General features: G+C 38.5%; 1 protein-coding gene across 2 annotated transcripts in view; it reads left to right on the forward strand.

Annotated features, from left to right (window-relative positions):
• RECK (reversion inducing cysteine rich protein with kazal motifs) overlaps positions 1-12,335 on the forward strand; it is a 137,002-nt gene that overhangs the window by 66,212 nt on the left and 58,455 nt on the right. For both annotated transcript variants that reach the window (XM_026656369.2, XM_026656370.2), the window contains 4 exons: positions 5,308-5,341; positions 7,085-7,282; positions 7,617-7,884; positions 10,717-10,896. In XM_026656369.2, coding sequence (XP_026512154.1) covers positions 5,308-5,341; positions 7,085-7,282; positions 7,617-7,884; positions 10,717-10,896 — 680 coding nt within the window. The remainder of the gene's footprint in view (positions 1-5,307; positions 5,342-7,084; positions 7,283-7,616; positions 7,885-10,716; positions 10,897-12,335) is intronic.

Below are 12,335 nucleotides of genomic sequence, written 5' to 3' on the forward strand. Positions count from 1 at the left end.
CAGTGGGGGTGTGGGGGGGTTCAGGGGTCAGGGCTGGGGGTGTAGGGATGCAGGGCAGAGGGATGGGTGTGGGGGGGGTCAGGGGTCAGGGCAGAAGGCTGGGTGTGTGGGGGGGTTCAGGGGTCAGGACAGAGGGCAGTGGGGGATTCAGGAGTCAGGGTAGAGGGCTGGGGTGTTTGGGGGGGGTGTAGGGCAGAAGGCTCAGTGTGTGGGAGCGTTCAGGGCAGAGGGCTGGGGGCGTGGGGGGGTACAGGGCAGAGGGCTGGGTGTGGGGGGGAGTTCAGGGGTCAGGGCAGAGGGCTGGGGGGGTGGAGGTGCCGGGCAGAAGGCTGGGTGTGTGTGGAGCGGCTCATGGCAGGGGGCTGGAATGGATATGCCCTGTTCCACCCCCTCCCTCAAGGTCCCGTCCCTACCTCTTCTCTGCCTCCTCTATGGAGCAGCGAGCACGCTGCCACTCATTCCCCCCTCCCCCCTGCAAGGGCCATCAGCTGATCGGCGGCTGGGGGAGGGAGGGGGAGGGGAAAGAGGAGGGGCAGGAAAGCACCACTCTGGGGGAAGAAGCGGGGGAAGGGGGAAGCTTGGCTGCCGCAGGACCAAGCTTCTGCTTCCTGCCCCCGCAGGGGAGAGTGGTGGGTGGGGGGGCTGAGTGGGGCTGGGGGCCGGGACGGCGGCAGGCAGCAGCGTGCCAGTCAATATCTGCTTGCGTGCCGTGTTTGGCACGAGTGCCGTAGGTTGCCGACCCCTGTGTAAGATCCTGATTTTCTATGGGCAGGTGCTCAGAACTTCTGAAAATCAGGTCCCCTTAGCTGTCCAAAACTTGAGGTGCCCCAAATCGCTAGTCACTGTTGAAAGTGTAGACTAATGACTTCATGTTCCTGACTTTTCCAGGACAGGCCTTTCATTTCTAAATGGGACTTTCCTGTCATGGTATTGGGGCTCAGTGGAGATTGGAGGCATGTCACCCTCTTCACAGATTTGTTAATATTTAAATGAGACCATTATATTTGAGAAGTGCAGGGGTTGTAACCTAAAAGTATATTCATTTTTTTTCATTGAAACAAAGCTGCTGTCTTATAGCTCTAACCAAATGAGAAGAACAGTATCTTTTCCAAAAACACCACCACTAAGTAGACATGTTGGAATGCTTTATCATTTCATGCCTAATTTATTTATTTATTCATATAAAATTATCATCAATGAAACACAGTACTAAAGGGAGTTTTGAGGTGTATTAAGATTCTGAGCTGATTCTAGAATGCTTCTTTGAAATTATTTTTTAAAAAGCACAAGTTGGAGCTAGTCAAAATTTTGTTAATATTTTTTACAGTGTTTTTTGACAATCTATTTTGATTCTTGGCAAATTTTGACTGATTTTTTTTTTTTTTTAAATAAATAATTTTGGTTGTGGAAGAATCAGTTTAGTTTTTTCAGCCCACACCCACCTTTTCAAGAGGGGAAACAAGGTTTTTTTAAAAAGTGTGCTTTTCCCTCTGTCTTTTCCAGTGGCGGAAAAAAGTGAGGAAAGAAGAATTAAATTTCTAAATGCTAATCTTTGTTTCAATTTAATAAAAAAATGAAAATTTTCAGGAATTAAATTTCAAATTACAAAATTTTCAAATTACAAAATGTTTAATGAAATTTTTAAAAAAAATATTGACTAGCTCTAACTGTAATTTGAAAAGAGAGCACAGTGTTTTTTTTTTTTTTTTTAATGATATAAAAGCAGCCTAAGTCTCACACAGACCGTGATCTTCTACCACCTTAACCCACAAAACTGTGTCTTTGATAAAGGGACAAACCCTATCCTTTTCATATCTAAAAGTGGCCCATTGTGGTTCCACAACATAAGGTTGGGGAAATGTTGGGACCCTGTAGGTCCATACCCCACACTTGTTGTGGAGTACAGCTCCTTTGAGGGCACCCTGTGTTCCACCATGCTGAAGGTGTGAGGCCATTGGATCTGTGGCTATGCAGGGCCAGTGGATCTGTGGCTATGAGGATCAATTTGCTACCGCCCCCGCACCAACGGGGATGGGAAAGAGTTCCAAGGTCATTATTGCAACCTTGAGGCTTTAGTAGCAATAATAGAATTGCTCGGTTTTTACTTTGCAGCTATAGGATGATGATTCTGTCTGTAACAAACCCTCTCGCCATGAGTTCTCTCCGTTTCCTTAGCCCAGTGGTGCAAATACGGTGGTATGGTCCAGTATGCCATACCAATAAGATATTTATAGCCGGTACTCCATACTCGAAAGACACAGGAGGAGCAGAACATGGGGCCGCTGGCAGCTCCTCCGGGGTGGCTGTACCGCCCCCAGCCCTTCCACGCAGGTACGTCTCCTGTCTGGAGTCTGTACAGCCCCGCCGAAGGACAGGGCTGGGGGGGACAGGAGCTGCCGGCGGCCCCACGTTCTGCTCCTTTCGCTGCTGTGGTTCCGGAGAACCCTGTGGTTCAGAAGTCTCCGGCGCAGCGGGAGGAGGACAGAGCCCCACCCCCAGGTAACGTGGGATGGATCATGGGGAGGGGCTGGGGAGAGTGCGGGGCCCTGGGCTGGGGGCGGGGAGGGGTCATGTAGGGAGGTCACATGCCCCTCCTTTAGCTGGTGCCCTGCAGTGTACTGGTAAGAAATGTATTCTACTTGCACCACTGCCTCAGCCCAATTACTTGATTTGGTGAAAGGGACAGGATTTACCTCACACGCAGGAAAGGGGTAAAATCTGAAGTGAATCAGGTGAAAAATTGCTACCCAGAGGACTGAAAATGAAAATTGATGTGGCAGCAGCAATAGTTTGTGGAAAGCTCTCAGCCATCAATGGTGAAAACAACTGATGGAGGCATAATGAGTTACTGCTGTGTACTTGGAAGTAAATATTAAAACAGTAACAATACTAAAGATTTTTAGGGGAATAATAGAAAAAATGAAGATAAAACTTGGATGCCTTTTTGGGGTAATGATACTGACCTTTGTAAAGAGCTTTGATATCTACTGATGAGAAGTGGTATAATAAGAGCTGGGTGGTGGTGTTATTAATCATTATTTTTTGTTTGTGGACCATTATGCTGAGCAGATAGTCTTTTGAATTTGTAAAAAGCAACAAAGAGTCCTGTGGCACCTTATAGACTAACAGATGTATTGGAGCATAAGCTTTCGTGGGTGAATACCCATTTCGTCAGACGGTGACGAAGTGGGTATTTACCGACGAAAGCTTATGCTCCAATACAGCTGTTAGTCTATAAGGTGCCACAGGACTCTTTGTTGCTTTTTACAGATCCAAACTAACACGGCTACCCCTCTGATCTTTTGAATTTCTGTGTGGTTAAGATATGTTGTTTTAATGGTTTTTAGTAATTGTATACTTTATTGGTGTCATGAGTTCTTGAGACATCAATTATCAGCCATTCTATGAATAAGAAGTCATCAATAATGACAACTTGTGGCTAGAATGGCTGATGATTGACATCTCAATAACTCATGAACATGAATTTATTATAGTAACACTTTGACGTTAGAAATGTGTTTGTTACTGCAGTTATTTTCCACTGTATCATGTTTTTTTTCTATACAATAAATACATTTTCTACCACTAACAGAAGAAGTGGACCTGTCTAGTTATAAAATGTAATGTTAGAACTGTCTTCCTTAATTAACAGCCAGAGGCTAGATTCTGTCTCCTTGAGACTGAAAGTTGATTGTCAGATAATTTATCAGTTTTATTAGAATGTAGAAAACAGTATTTTGATACCTGGATCAATGTGATGACTGCACCAAGGAGAGAAAGTCTGGACTTGCAGTTCAGGCCTCAACATAAAATAAACCCTTATGTCAGGCAGGATTCAAACAGAAACAAGAATGCTTGAGTGTCTCGTAACTCATACTCAATAGGAGTAAATTTCCTACAGCTCTCAGTTCAGTAAGGAATTCATTTCTCTTTTTCTGGCTCCCAGTAGAACTATACAGTCCTTTTCCTACTGAGTTTATATCCCTGCTCTCTGATAACAAAACTTCCTGATAGCAATTAGCCTTACATATCAGTGACAGTTTCTTGAGGAGAGTGCTGATAAGTTTCAGTGGTAGCACCTCTCTCTCCTCTGGTTTCCTGAACCAGGATCTTACTGTTGGTTTGATAGGTCTCATGCAGGGTATAGCTACCCAGTGAGATGCAGTCCCTCCTATGTAATCATGGCTACACTTTAGGGAAGACCAATTTCTCATATTACTGTTGTTATTTTTATGGCCTCCACAATATAATAGATGCTGCATAACCATGTAGGAAGACATGACCCCTGCTCTGTAGAGCTTGCAATCTAAATAGACATACAAAGAGAAAACAAAAATAAACAATCCTCCCCCTTCTCCCCCCCGCCCCCCAAAAAGACCAAAAGGTGTGGGATAGCTATGGGAAAGTATGACAGAATGTGAAGATCATGTGGCTACTTATGAATGTCTTTAGCATGGGTGTGTTTGGGGTTGAAATGGAAGAGAAGGAGTTGAAACAAGAAAGGGAAAAAGGGAGCAGCATTAATGTTTTTCAGTTTTCTTATCTAAAATAGTCTTACATATAGAACATCATTTTACAATATCTTCCCGAGAAAAGAAAAAAAATGGGAACTTTGTACTTGATTTCACAGGGAGCAAGATTGGGACATAATGAAGGAAAATGGTCATCTGTTATGTGCCTTTATTTAATATGTCCATATTTGAATCAGTTGAAGCAAAATGTACAAATTTCATTTCTTAGCAGTTTATTCCTCCTTCCCCAGTTTATTTCTTCTCTTCCAAGTCTTTCATCGGGATCTATGTATTTTAGTCTGATAGCTCTTTATTTCCTATTTAAGAAAGCCCCTATACAGCATCTAGTTTTCATTGAAGGTTCTGCTTTTTAATCAGTTCTCCAAGAATTCAAGATTCTCCCACTCTTGGGATAAGTGCATTTTGGGTATGTGAACTCAGAGCCTTCTAGAAAGCAGCATTTGTTGGGTCAGTATCCTTCCCCAACTCCTGGAGGTATAAAAGGCAGGGTGACCTCAAACAGTCTTTCCCTGTACCTTTTAACCTTTTGGAATGATACATGGTCTTTTAAATTCTTTTTATTTACCTCATTTCCTTATTTTTTAAGCAAATATGCCCTTTTATCTATTATACACTTCTACTTCTGCTATTTAGCTACAACTTAACCGTAGAATGTTTCTTTAATGAATTCCATTTTGTTAAACAAATAATGTGTAACATTAAGAAATTGCTGAACACTTTTATTGCTATGTGAAATGCTTTGTTTTTTGGTAATTGTTTTTTGTTTTGTTTACAGAATGCTCTTTTTAGTTGCATTAACAGAAACGAGAGTAAGTATTCTCTATATAGTTAAATTTATTAATATTTATTTTTGTCCATTTTTATTTTCCCTTCTGTATTCTCAGTATTTACACCCCTACACCTACAAGGGATGTGGGTGGGGGTATGTGGGAGGGAGCTCATGAGTGAAATAAATGGGACTATTCACATGAGTAAAGTTATATGCTTAAGTGTTTGCAGGATCAGGCTTTGTGTGTATTTTTGTATATATATTTAGTTTAGATGTAAATGTCTATATTTGTTTATCTTCTCTAATTTTTTTTATTATTAGGGGTATTTGAACAGTTTCTTAGAAGTTCATCTGTTTCTGCTACTTTACTCCATTTTATGATTTAAAGTGAAAAATAAGTAACAGACATAGATGAAACTTCAATCAACAAAGTTACTGTCTTGCCACAAATGTCTCTATTAGTAGAAAAAAGATGGAGGGGAAGAAATGAAAAAAGGTACACATGGAATTCTCTCTTCATAAAACATTTCCCAGGAAGTGTCTGTGTGTATTTAATAATGTGGCAACAAATATTTTTATGTGAATGATCCAGATTTATTCGATCTCTGGTTTTTTGAATTGGGGTGTAACCTTTTGTAACTTTTATGTTGAAATGTTCCCAATTAATATTAAGTTGTTAAAGATAAGAGTGCAATAAAACCCAACTAGTTTTCAGGTTCCAAGATCTAGGTCGGTTACAGAAAAAAATATTTAGATCACTGATTGACACTTTGATAAAACCAACCTTTATTTAAAAGGAAAATGATTAGTTAAACGGGCATGCAATTATCTCTTACACAATACAACAAATATACTTACACTTTTTCATCTTTGAGTTTATTAATGGGTGATCAGTCCACTGACTGAAGTACAGTTTTATATTCCTGGAACCTAGTGGTATCCTTTTTGATGTTAATTGGAGCACTCTTGCAATTTAGCAAAACTACTTCTTTTATAATCTGTTATAATACTAATTAACATTAAACTGCCCCATAGGATAATTTGCCGCCTCCTTATTGGATCTTTACATCACACATTATTTAACTTAACATCTGGGCCAAAGTCCTTCCCATACTATCAATACAGATAGCATTTTAATAAAACATCCACAATTCTTAAAAACAATCATTAAAAAGCTTTCTCAAGCTTGTTATAAGCAAACCATAACAGTAACATTACCCTGGGTCATGTTCCTGCTAACTTTTACTTTCCCATAACACTGTATCTCCAATTTATCTCTAACTTTCTTAAACTAGCAACTTCCATTTTCCAGACCCCTCTACACTTTGGCCCCAAACCTAACTTCTGCTTATTTCTTAACCTAAGCTATCCTATAGGTTACAGGGGTCAGCTTCTCTCTTTAGTCCTTAGTGTGTATATTCTAATTGTACTACAATACATGTATGGTTGTATTACAAATATGTAAAAGCAAACTAACTGAAACTAAAATCTGATTGTGTCACCAAAACTCTCTAGAGCCCAACACTAGCTATAAGGATTTTTCCACCCTTGGTAAACCCAGAAAATATTGGCCCCTTTACCAGCCTGCAGACACACACAATTCCCATGTGTCTGATAATTATTTTAGTAGAGTTTGCAAAAATGGGGTCCTTTTTTAGAATAGTAAGTAGTATGAATGTCATTCTAAGTCTTTAAGTGAATTTATTGGTGGAGTACGTATGTTGTTTTTATATATTTATTTATGTGCACAGGAACACACAGTTGTTTTTTCATGTGTTTCCAGTGGGATCAGTTTGTTGCAGTTATGCAGGACATCATACAAACTGCCGGGAATATTGTCAAGCAATTTTTCGGACAGACTCTTCTCCTGGTCCTTCACAAATAAAAGCAGTTGAAAGTTACTGTGCCTCTATTAGCCCTCAGTTAATACACTGCGTGAACAACTACACACAGTCATATCCAATGAGAAACCCTACAGATAGTAAGTAAAACGTTATAAAATGTTTTTATAACATTCAAAAATAAAAAAATGATTTTATTGAAATGGAATATATAATATATTGTTAGATTTTGGAGTGAATGTTAATTGTTATAATCTATTAATGCCATAGATCACTCTCTGCTTTTCTTCAGAGGGTTCAGTCTGCTAGTATTTAAAACTAAAGAAGCATCTGCTTGCCATTGTTGTTGATTTTATTTAAAAACATTTATCAACACGTCTTAATGTAAAGCACCATGGTAAAGAATACATTTGTTATTGTCATTACATAGCTGCCAGCTGATAGATGACAATTTTTATTCTTTTGAATATTTAGGTTTGTATTGCTGTGACAGAGCAGAAGATTATACCTGCCAAAGTGCTTGTAAAAAGATTCTGATGTCAAAGAAAACAGAACTTGAAATTGTTGATGGACTTATAGAAGGATGTAAAACAATGCCTCTGCCTCAAGATCCACTCTGGCAGTGTTTTCTTGAGAGTTCAAGGTCTGTTCACCCTGGCGTCACTGTGCATCCTCCTCCTTCAACAGGCCTTGATGGGGCTAAATTGCATTGCTGTTCTAAAGCAAACACGTCCACATGTAGGTCAGTAGCCTTTTTTGTTACCCCTCCCTCGTTATAAACAATTAACAGTGAAAATGCTCCAGAAGCTTCCCAGGTGACAGATGTTCTCATTCAAGTTTCAAATTGGGGTGGTTTGTAGAAGTTCAGCAAATTGGCTCCTCCATGATGTCAGTCATCCTGTGCTCCAGTCTTAACTTTCATGAAACAATATCTTTCAGGCAAGAGCTATTCCTTTTATCTCAGGTGAGTACCAACCAAATTTAGGAGAAACACCCAATGAATATGCTGTATCCATGGCGGCTGAGTGCAGTGGCAGATACTGGGGCAGGATGAAGTGGGGCATTTAGTTGCTGATAAGAATTAATGGGGGAAGAATAGCTTCAACTACATATATTTTTTCCAATTTGACCCACCACAAATATATTCTTGAAAAACTTGCCAATATGGCCTTTACCAGCGAAAGCTGTGTAGTGATTCTGAATTAGAACTGAGCAAACAGTTCACAACATACAATTTATTCTAATAGCATGAGTCTTTTCTGGTCTCATATGTCCATGCACCATGTAATGCTTGAATAATTAATTTGTAATTATTAAAATGATTCATGAATTGAATCAATTAAACATAACTGTTGTGTAGTTTGTGACATAAGTTACCTAAATTATTGTACAAATTATGTAGTAATTTATAATAATCCCAGTTTACCCTATGTTGGAGTGCTAAATCATCCAGTGAGATTACAGAAATAATACTATGTAACCTAAGCAACTATCAGTAGTGTCAGTTGTGAATTTTACAATCATTAACAATTTGAAATTTGCTTGTGGCAGATATTCAAGCTAAAAAATGTTTTGCAAACATTTGCCATAATAAAGTTTAAGTGTATTAATGTCCACAGAAAGCAGACCCCAAATGGTTGCAGTAAAACAAAAATTCACTTTTGAATTCAATGTATATTTTGAAAAAAAATTTTTTTGTCTGCTTCCTTGGATCTTCTATAAATGTTCCATTCAGTTTTCCCTCTGTATTTGATTCTCAGCTGTTATTTATTACATTTGGTTAAAACTGTAGGTATAGTAGGTAAGGTTTCAATAATAAGCCACTATTTCTTTCAAAATTAAATATTTGCCTGCAAAGCCACTTAATTTATGGTGTAAAATCTAAGCTCAGCAAGAGATTACCCATTTGCAAATTTTTTATTTGCAAATTTTATGAGCAAAACTGATTTGGACATTTAGAAGATTCTTTGCATGTATTTATTTAAAAAAAAAAAAAAAAGGGGCGGCAACTTTTCGCCGGTATCTGTTTTGGGGTTTTTTGGAATTCATATGATTCAGAAACACCTTCAGGGATATCAGTGAATTTAGCCTTAATGTTTTTGCTTTATTTTAACGTGCGTTTGGGCAAAGGCTCTCAAAGACCTGAAAGATTCAATGCCTATGGCTAATTTTATGATTTTTCATTAGGGTTTCAAGCTGTGATAATGTTAAAAGAACATTATTAAGGTTGCAGAGTCAAGCAGTCAAAAATCAGGAAATGCCAGAAATAAGGTTGTTTGTACAACCTTAGTTTTCTATGTAAGAGGATGCTCTGTGGGGATGGTGCATGCGCAGTCTGTTCCACACTAGAAATGTAACAAACTTGAGCATGTTCTGTCAGCAATTTTAGCTGATAAAATTGAAGAAATCTACTGAGCATGTACAAACTAATTTTTTTCAATGGCTTATAACTTGGCAAAATTTGGGTGAATTTTCATGGAGATGGCAAAATACACAACCCTGATAGAAAGGTCACCTCCCTAGCCAAATTTCAAGTCCCTGCTCCAAAGCATGCAGGCGCTAGAGCTGTTCTCAAAAAAGGTCACCAGAGTTTAACGTGGGTAAAACAATGTGTTCCACCCTCCCCCCAATCTCCTTCTCTGAACAGCTAAACTGTTTTGACTGAAATTTTCTAAAAAAAATTCTACCTGTGGGAGACATTAAAATATGTAAAATTTCATCCCAAATGGGTATGTTTGGCAAAGCTATAAGCAACTGAAAACAGGATCTTATAATGGGAAATGTCCTGGAATTATGAATGCTGCTTCTCCTCCAAGATAGAACAATACAGCGCAGAACAATCAATATAGTATCCGTTCTGTTATTTACTTAAATTGATGTTAAATTCTCAATTTATTTTAGTCTGCCTTCAGTTTTTCAATACGCTGCAGATTTTTATTTCAATGTGGAATTGTATTGTAGTCATCTGGGAGGGGAAGTTGGAGGTCTTGATAGCTGGGTAAGGGACAGCTGTAGTGTTTCCCACCCAAGATGTGTGTACAGTGGTGTGGATATTTTTGGACCATGAAAACAGCTGAACTGCCTCAAGCTTTGGGTACTGGTGGAAGACGGACATCTTCTCTTGCTCCCCATTTTGGACACGAGTGTATATAACCTGAAATTGAGGGATAGGGTTAGAAATTTTCCCCTCCTTATTGCCATCTGAGTTATCACCCACAGAAATGGGTGGGGCGATTCTCACCTCAGAGTTACTGTTTCAGGCTCTCTGCAAACTTCAGTAGGTATCTTTGCATTGGTTGTACCCACTTCACATTTTGACATTTTCTTCACAAGCATCACAGCTAGATGGTTACTTTGCTTTTTAAATGAAAGCTCTGCACTCTAAAGAACATCTGAATGGTCTGTCTGCATCCACATATTGGCCCAATCCTGCAAACTGTCTGGATGTCAAAAACCAAAAACTTCAGTGAGAATTTTGAAGGATGTGGGCTATCATGATGAGGACCTGTAGTTTCTTTTTGTATGGTACAAGACTTCTGAAAAATTGCTTTTATTTTAATTTTTTTTTTTTCAGGGAGTTGTGCACTAAACTTTATAGCACAAGCTGGGGCAATACACAGAGTTGGCAAGAATTTGATCGCATTTGTGAGTACAGCCCAGTTGAAGTATCCATGTTGACCTGTTTAGCAGACGTACGCGAACCTTGTCAGCTGGGCTGTAGAAATCTCACTTACTGCACTAATTTTAATAACAGGTAGGAGAAATGTATTAAATATTTCATAAAGCAATTCCTGTGTGTTGAGTAAATTTTTTTCAGATTAATATTCTTCATGTTATAGGTGTTTTTTTCCCCCCAAAGATTGTTTTGTAATAAGATAGTGACTTTTTATTTAATCATTAAAGTAAAATCTCTTTAGAAAGGTTTTTGAGAAAGTGTTTAATTTAGAAACACAAAGCACACTTCAAAAAGACATATTCAATGCTATCATGATGCAGCTGATCGGAATAAAAGTTCATGTGTATAGTCAAATCTTGCTACTCATTAGTAAAATGTTTCCCCGACTGTTCCTTGTACAGACAAATAGACATTGCTTGCTCATTGTTGTTTTGTTTTAGAGATGTATCAAGTTCTAGATATGTATCTAGTTCTACACATAAGAATACCAGGGCCGGCTCCAGGCACCAGCGCAGCAAGCAGGTGCTTGGGGTGGCCAACGGAAAGGGGTGGCACGTCCAGCTCTTCGGCAGCAGGTCCCTCAGTCCCTCTCAGAGGGAAGGCTCTGCCGTGGAATTGCTGCCAAAGAATGACGTGGCGGTGGTAGAGCTGCTGCCGAAGTGCCGCCGACCACGGCTTTTTTTTTTTTTTTTTTTTTCGCCGCTAGTGGCGGCAAAAACGCTGGAGCCAGCCCTGAAGAATACAGTTTCCACAAATGTTCTTAAAATTCATTGCTCTGCCGTTTATGAAACAAAACCTGGACCTCTTTTATTATTTTCATGTTTTTTTTAGTTTTGAAATATTTCGGAGACCAAATTGTCAATTTATAAATAAACCTTCAGTTCTTAAAAGCAAAAAAAACTGGGTTATCTTAAATAATGTATACCATATAGTGCAAAATATAGCCAAAAATACATAGTTTTTCATATTACATTTTAAAATTTTCCTGAGAGAGCACTAGAATGTCTCATAATGATCTGTTCTTTTTCAGAATTCTTATTCTTTCAGAAATGTAAAAATCAGAGTTGTATTCAGGGAGCTTTTTAAAAAAAATTGAATTTTCCCAGCAGATTGTGATGGTGGTGAATGTGCTCTGAAAGAATACGAATGTATTCGTTTTTAACCTTGTCCCTTATTTAATTATATAATATATGTAAAAATAAGGTACAGGGTCACTAATGAATACATCAACAATTTTAAATGTATATATGAAAGTCTGTCACTGAGTTAGATCCCTCCATCTTTGTCTAGGAATTACAGATAATGATATAGACTCAACAGGTGAAATCCTTTGAACACTTTATTTTCTCATTTTTATTACTTTTAAGGTAGCTTCTTGAAATGATTTTTAAAAATCATTTCCTTTCAGGTGTTCACAATTGTCTTTTATACTACTATGACACATAGCATAGGGTTCTAGAATTTGTTGTATAAAGTAAATTTATTTTTTCCCTTCTGTATAAAGATGCTATATTAAC

This window comes from Terrapene carolina, unplaced genomic scaffold, assembly GCF_002925995.2.
Source record: "Terrapene carolina triunguis isolate 2854851 unplaced genomic scaffold, T_m_triunguis-2.0 Scaffold229, whole genome shotgun sequence".
Classification (NCBI taxonomy): Eukaryota; Metazoa; Chordata; order Testudines; family Emydidae; genus Terrapene; species Terrapene triunguis.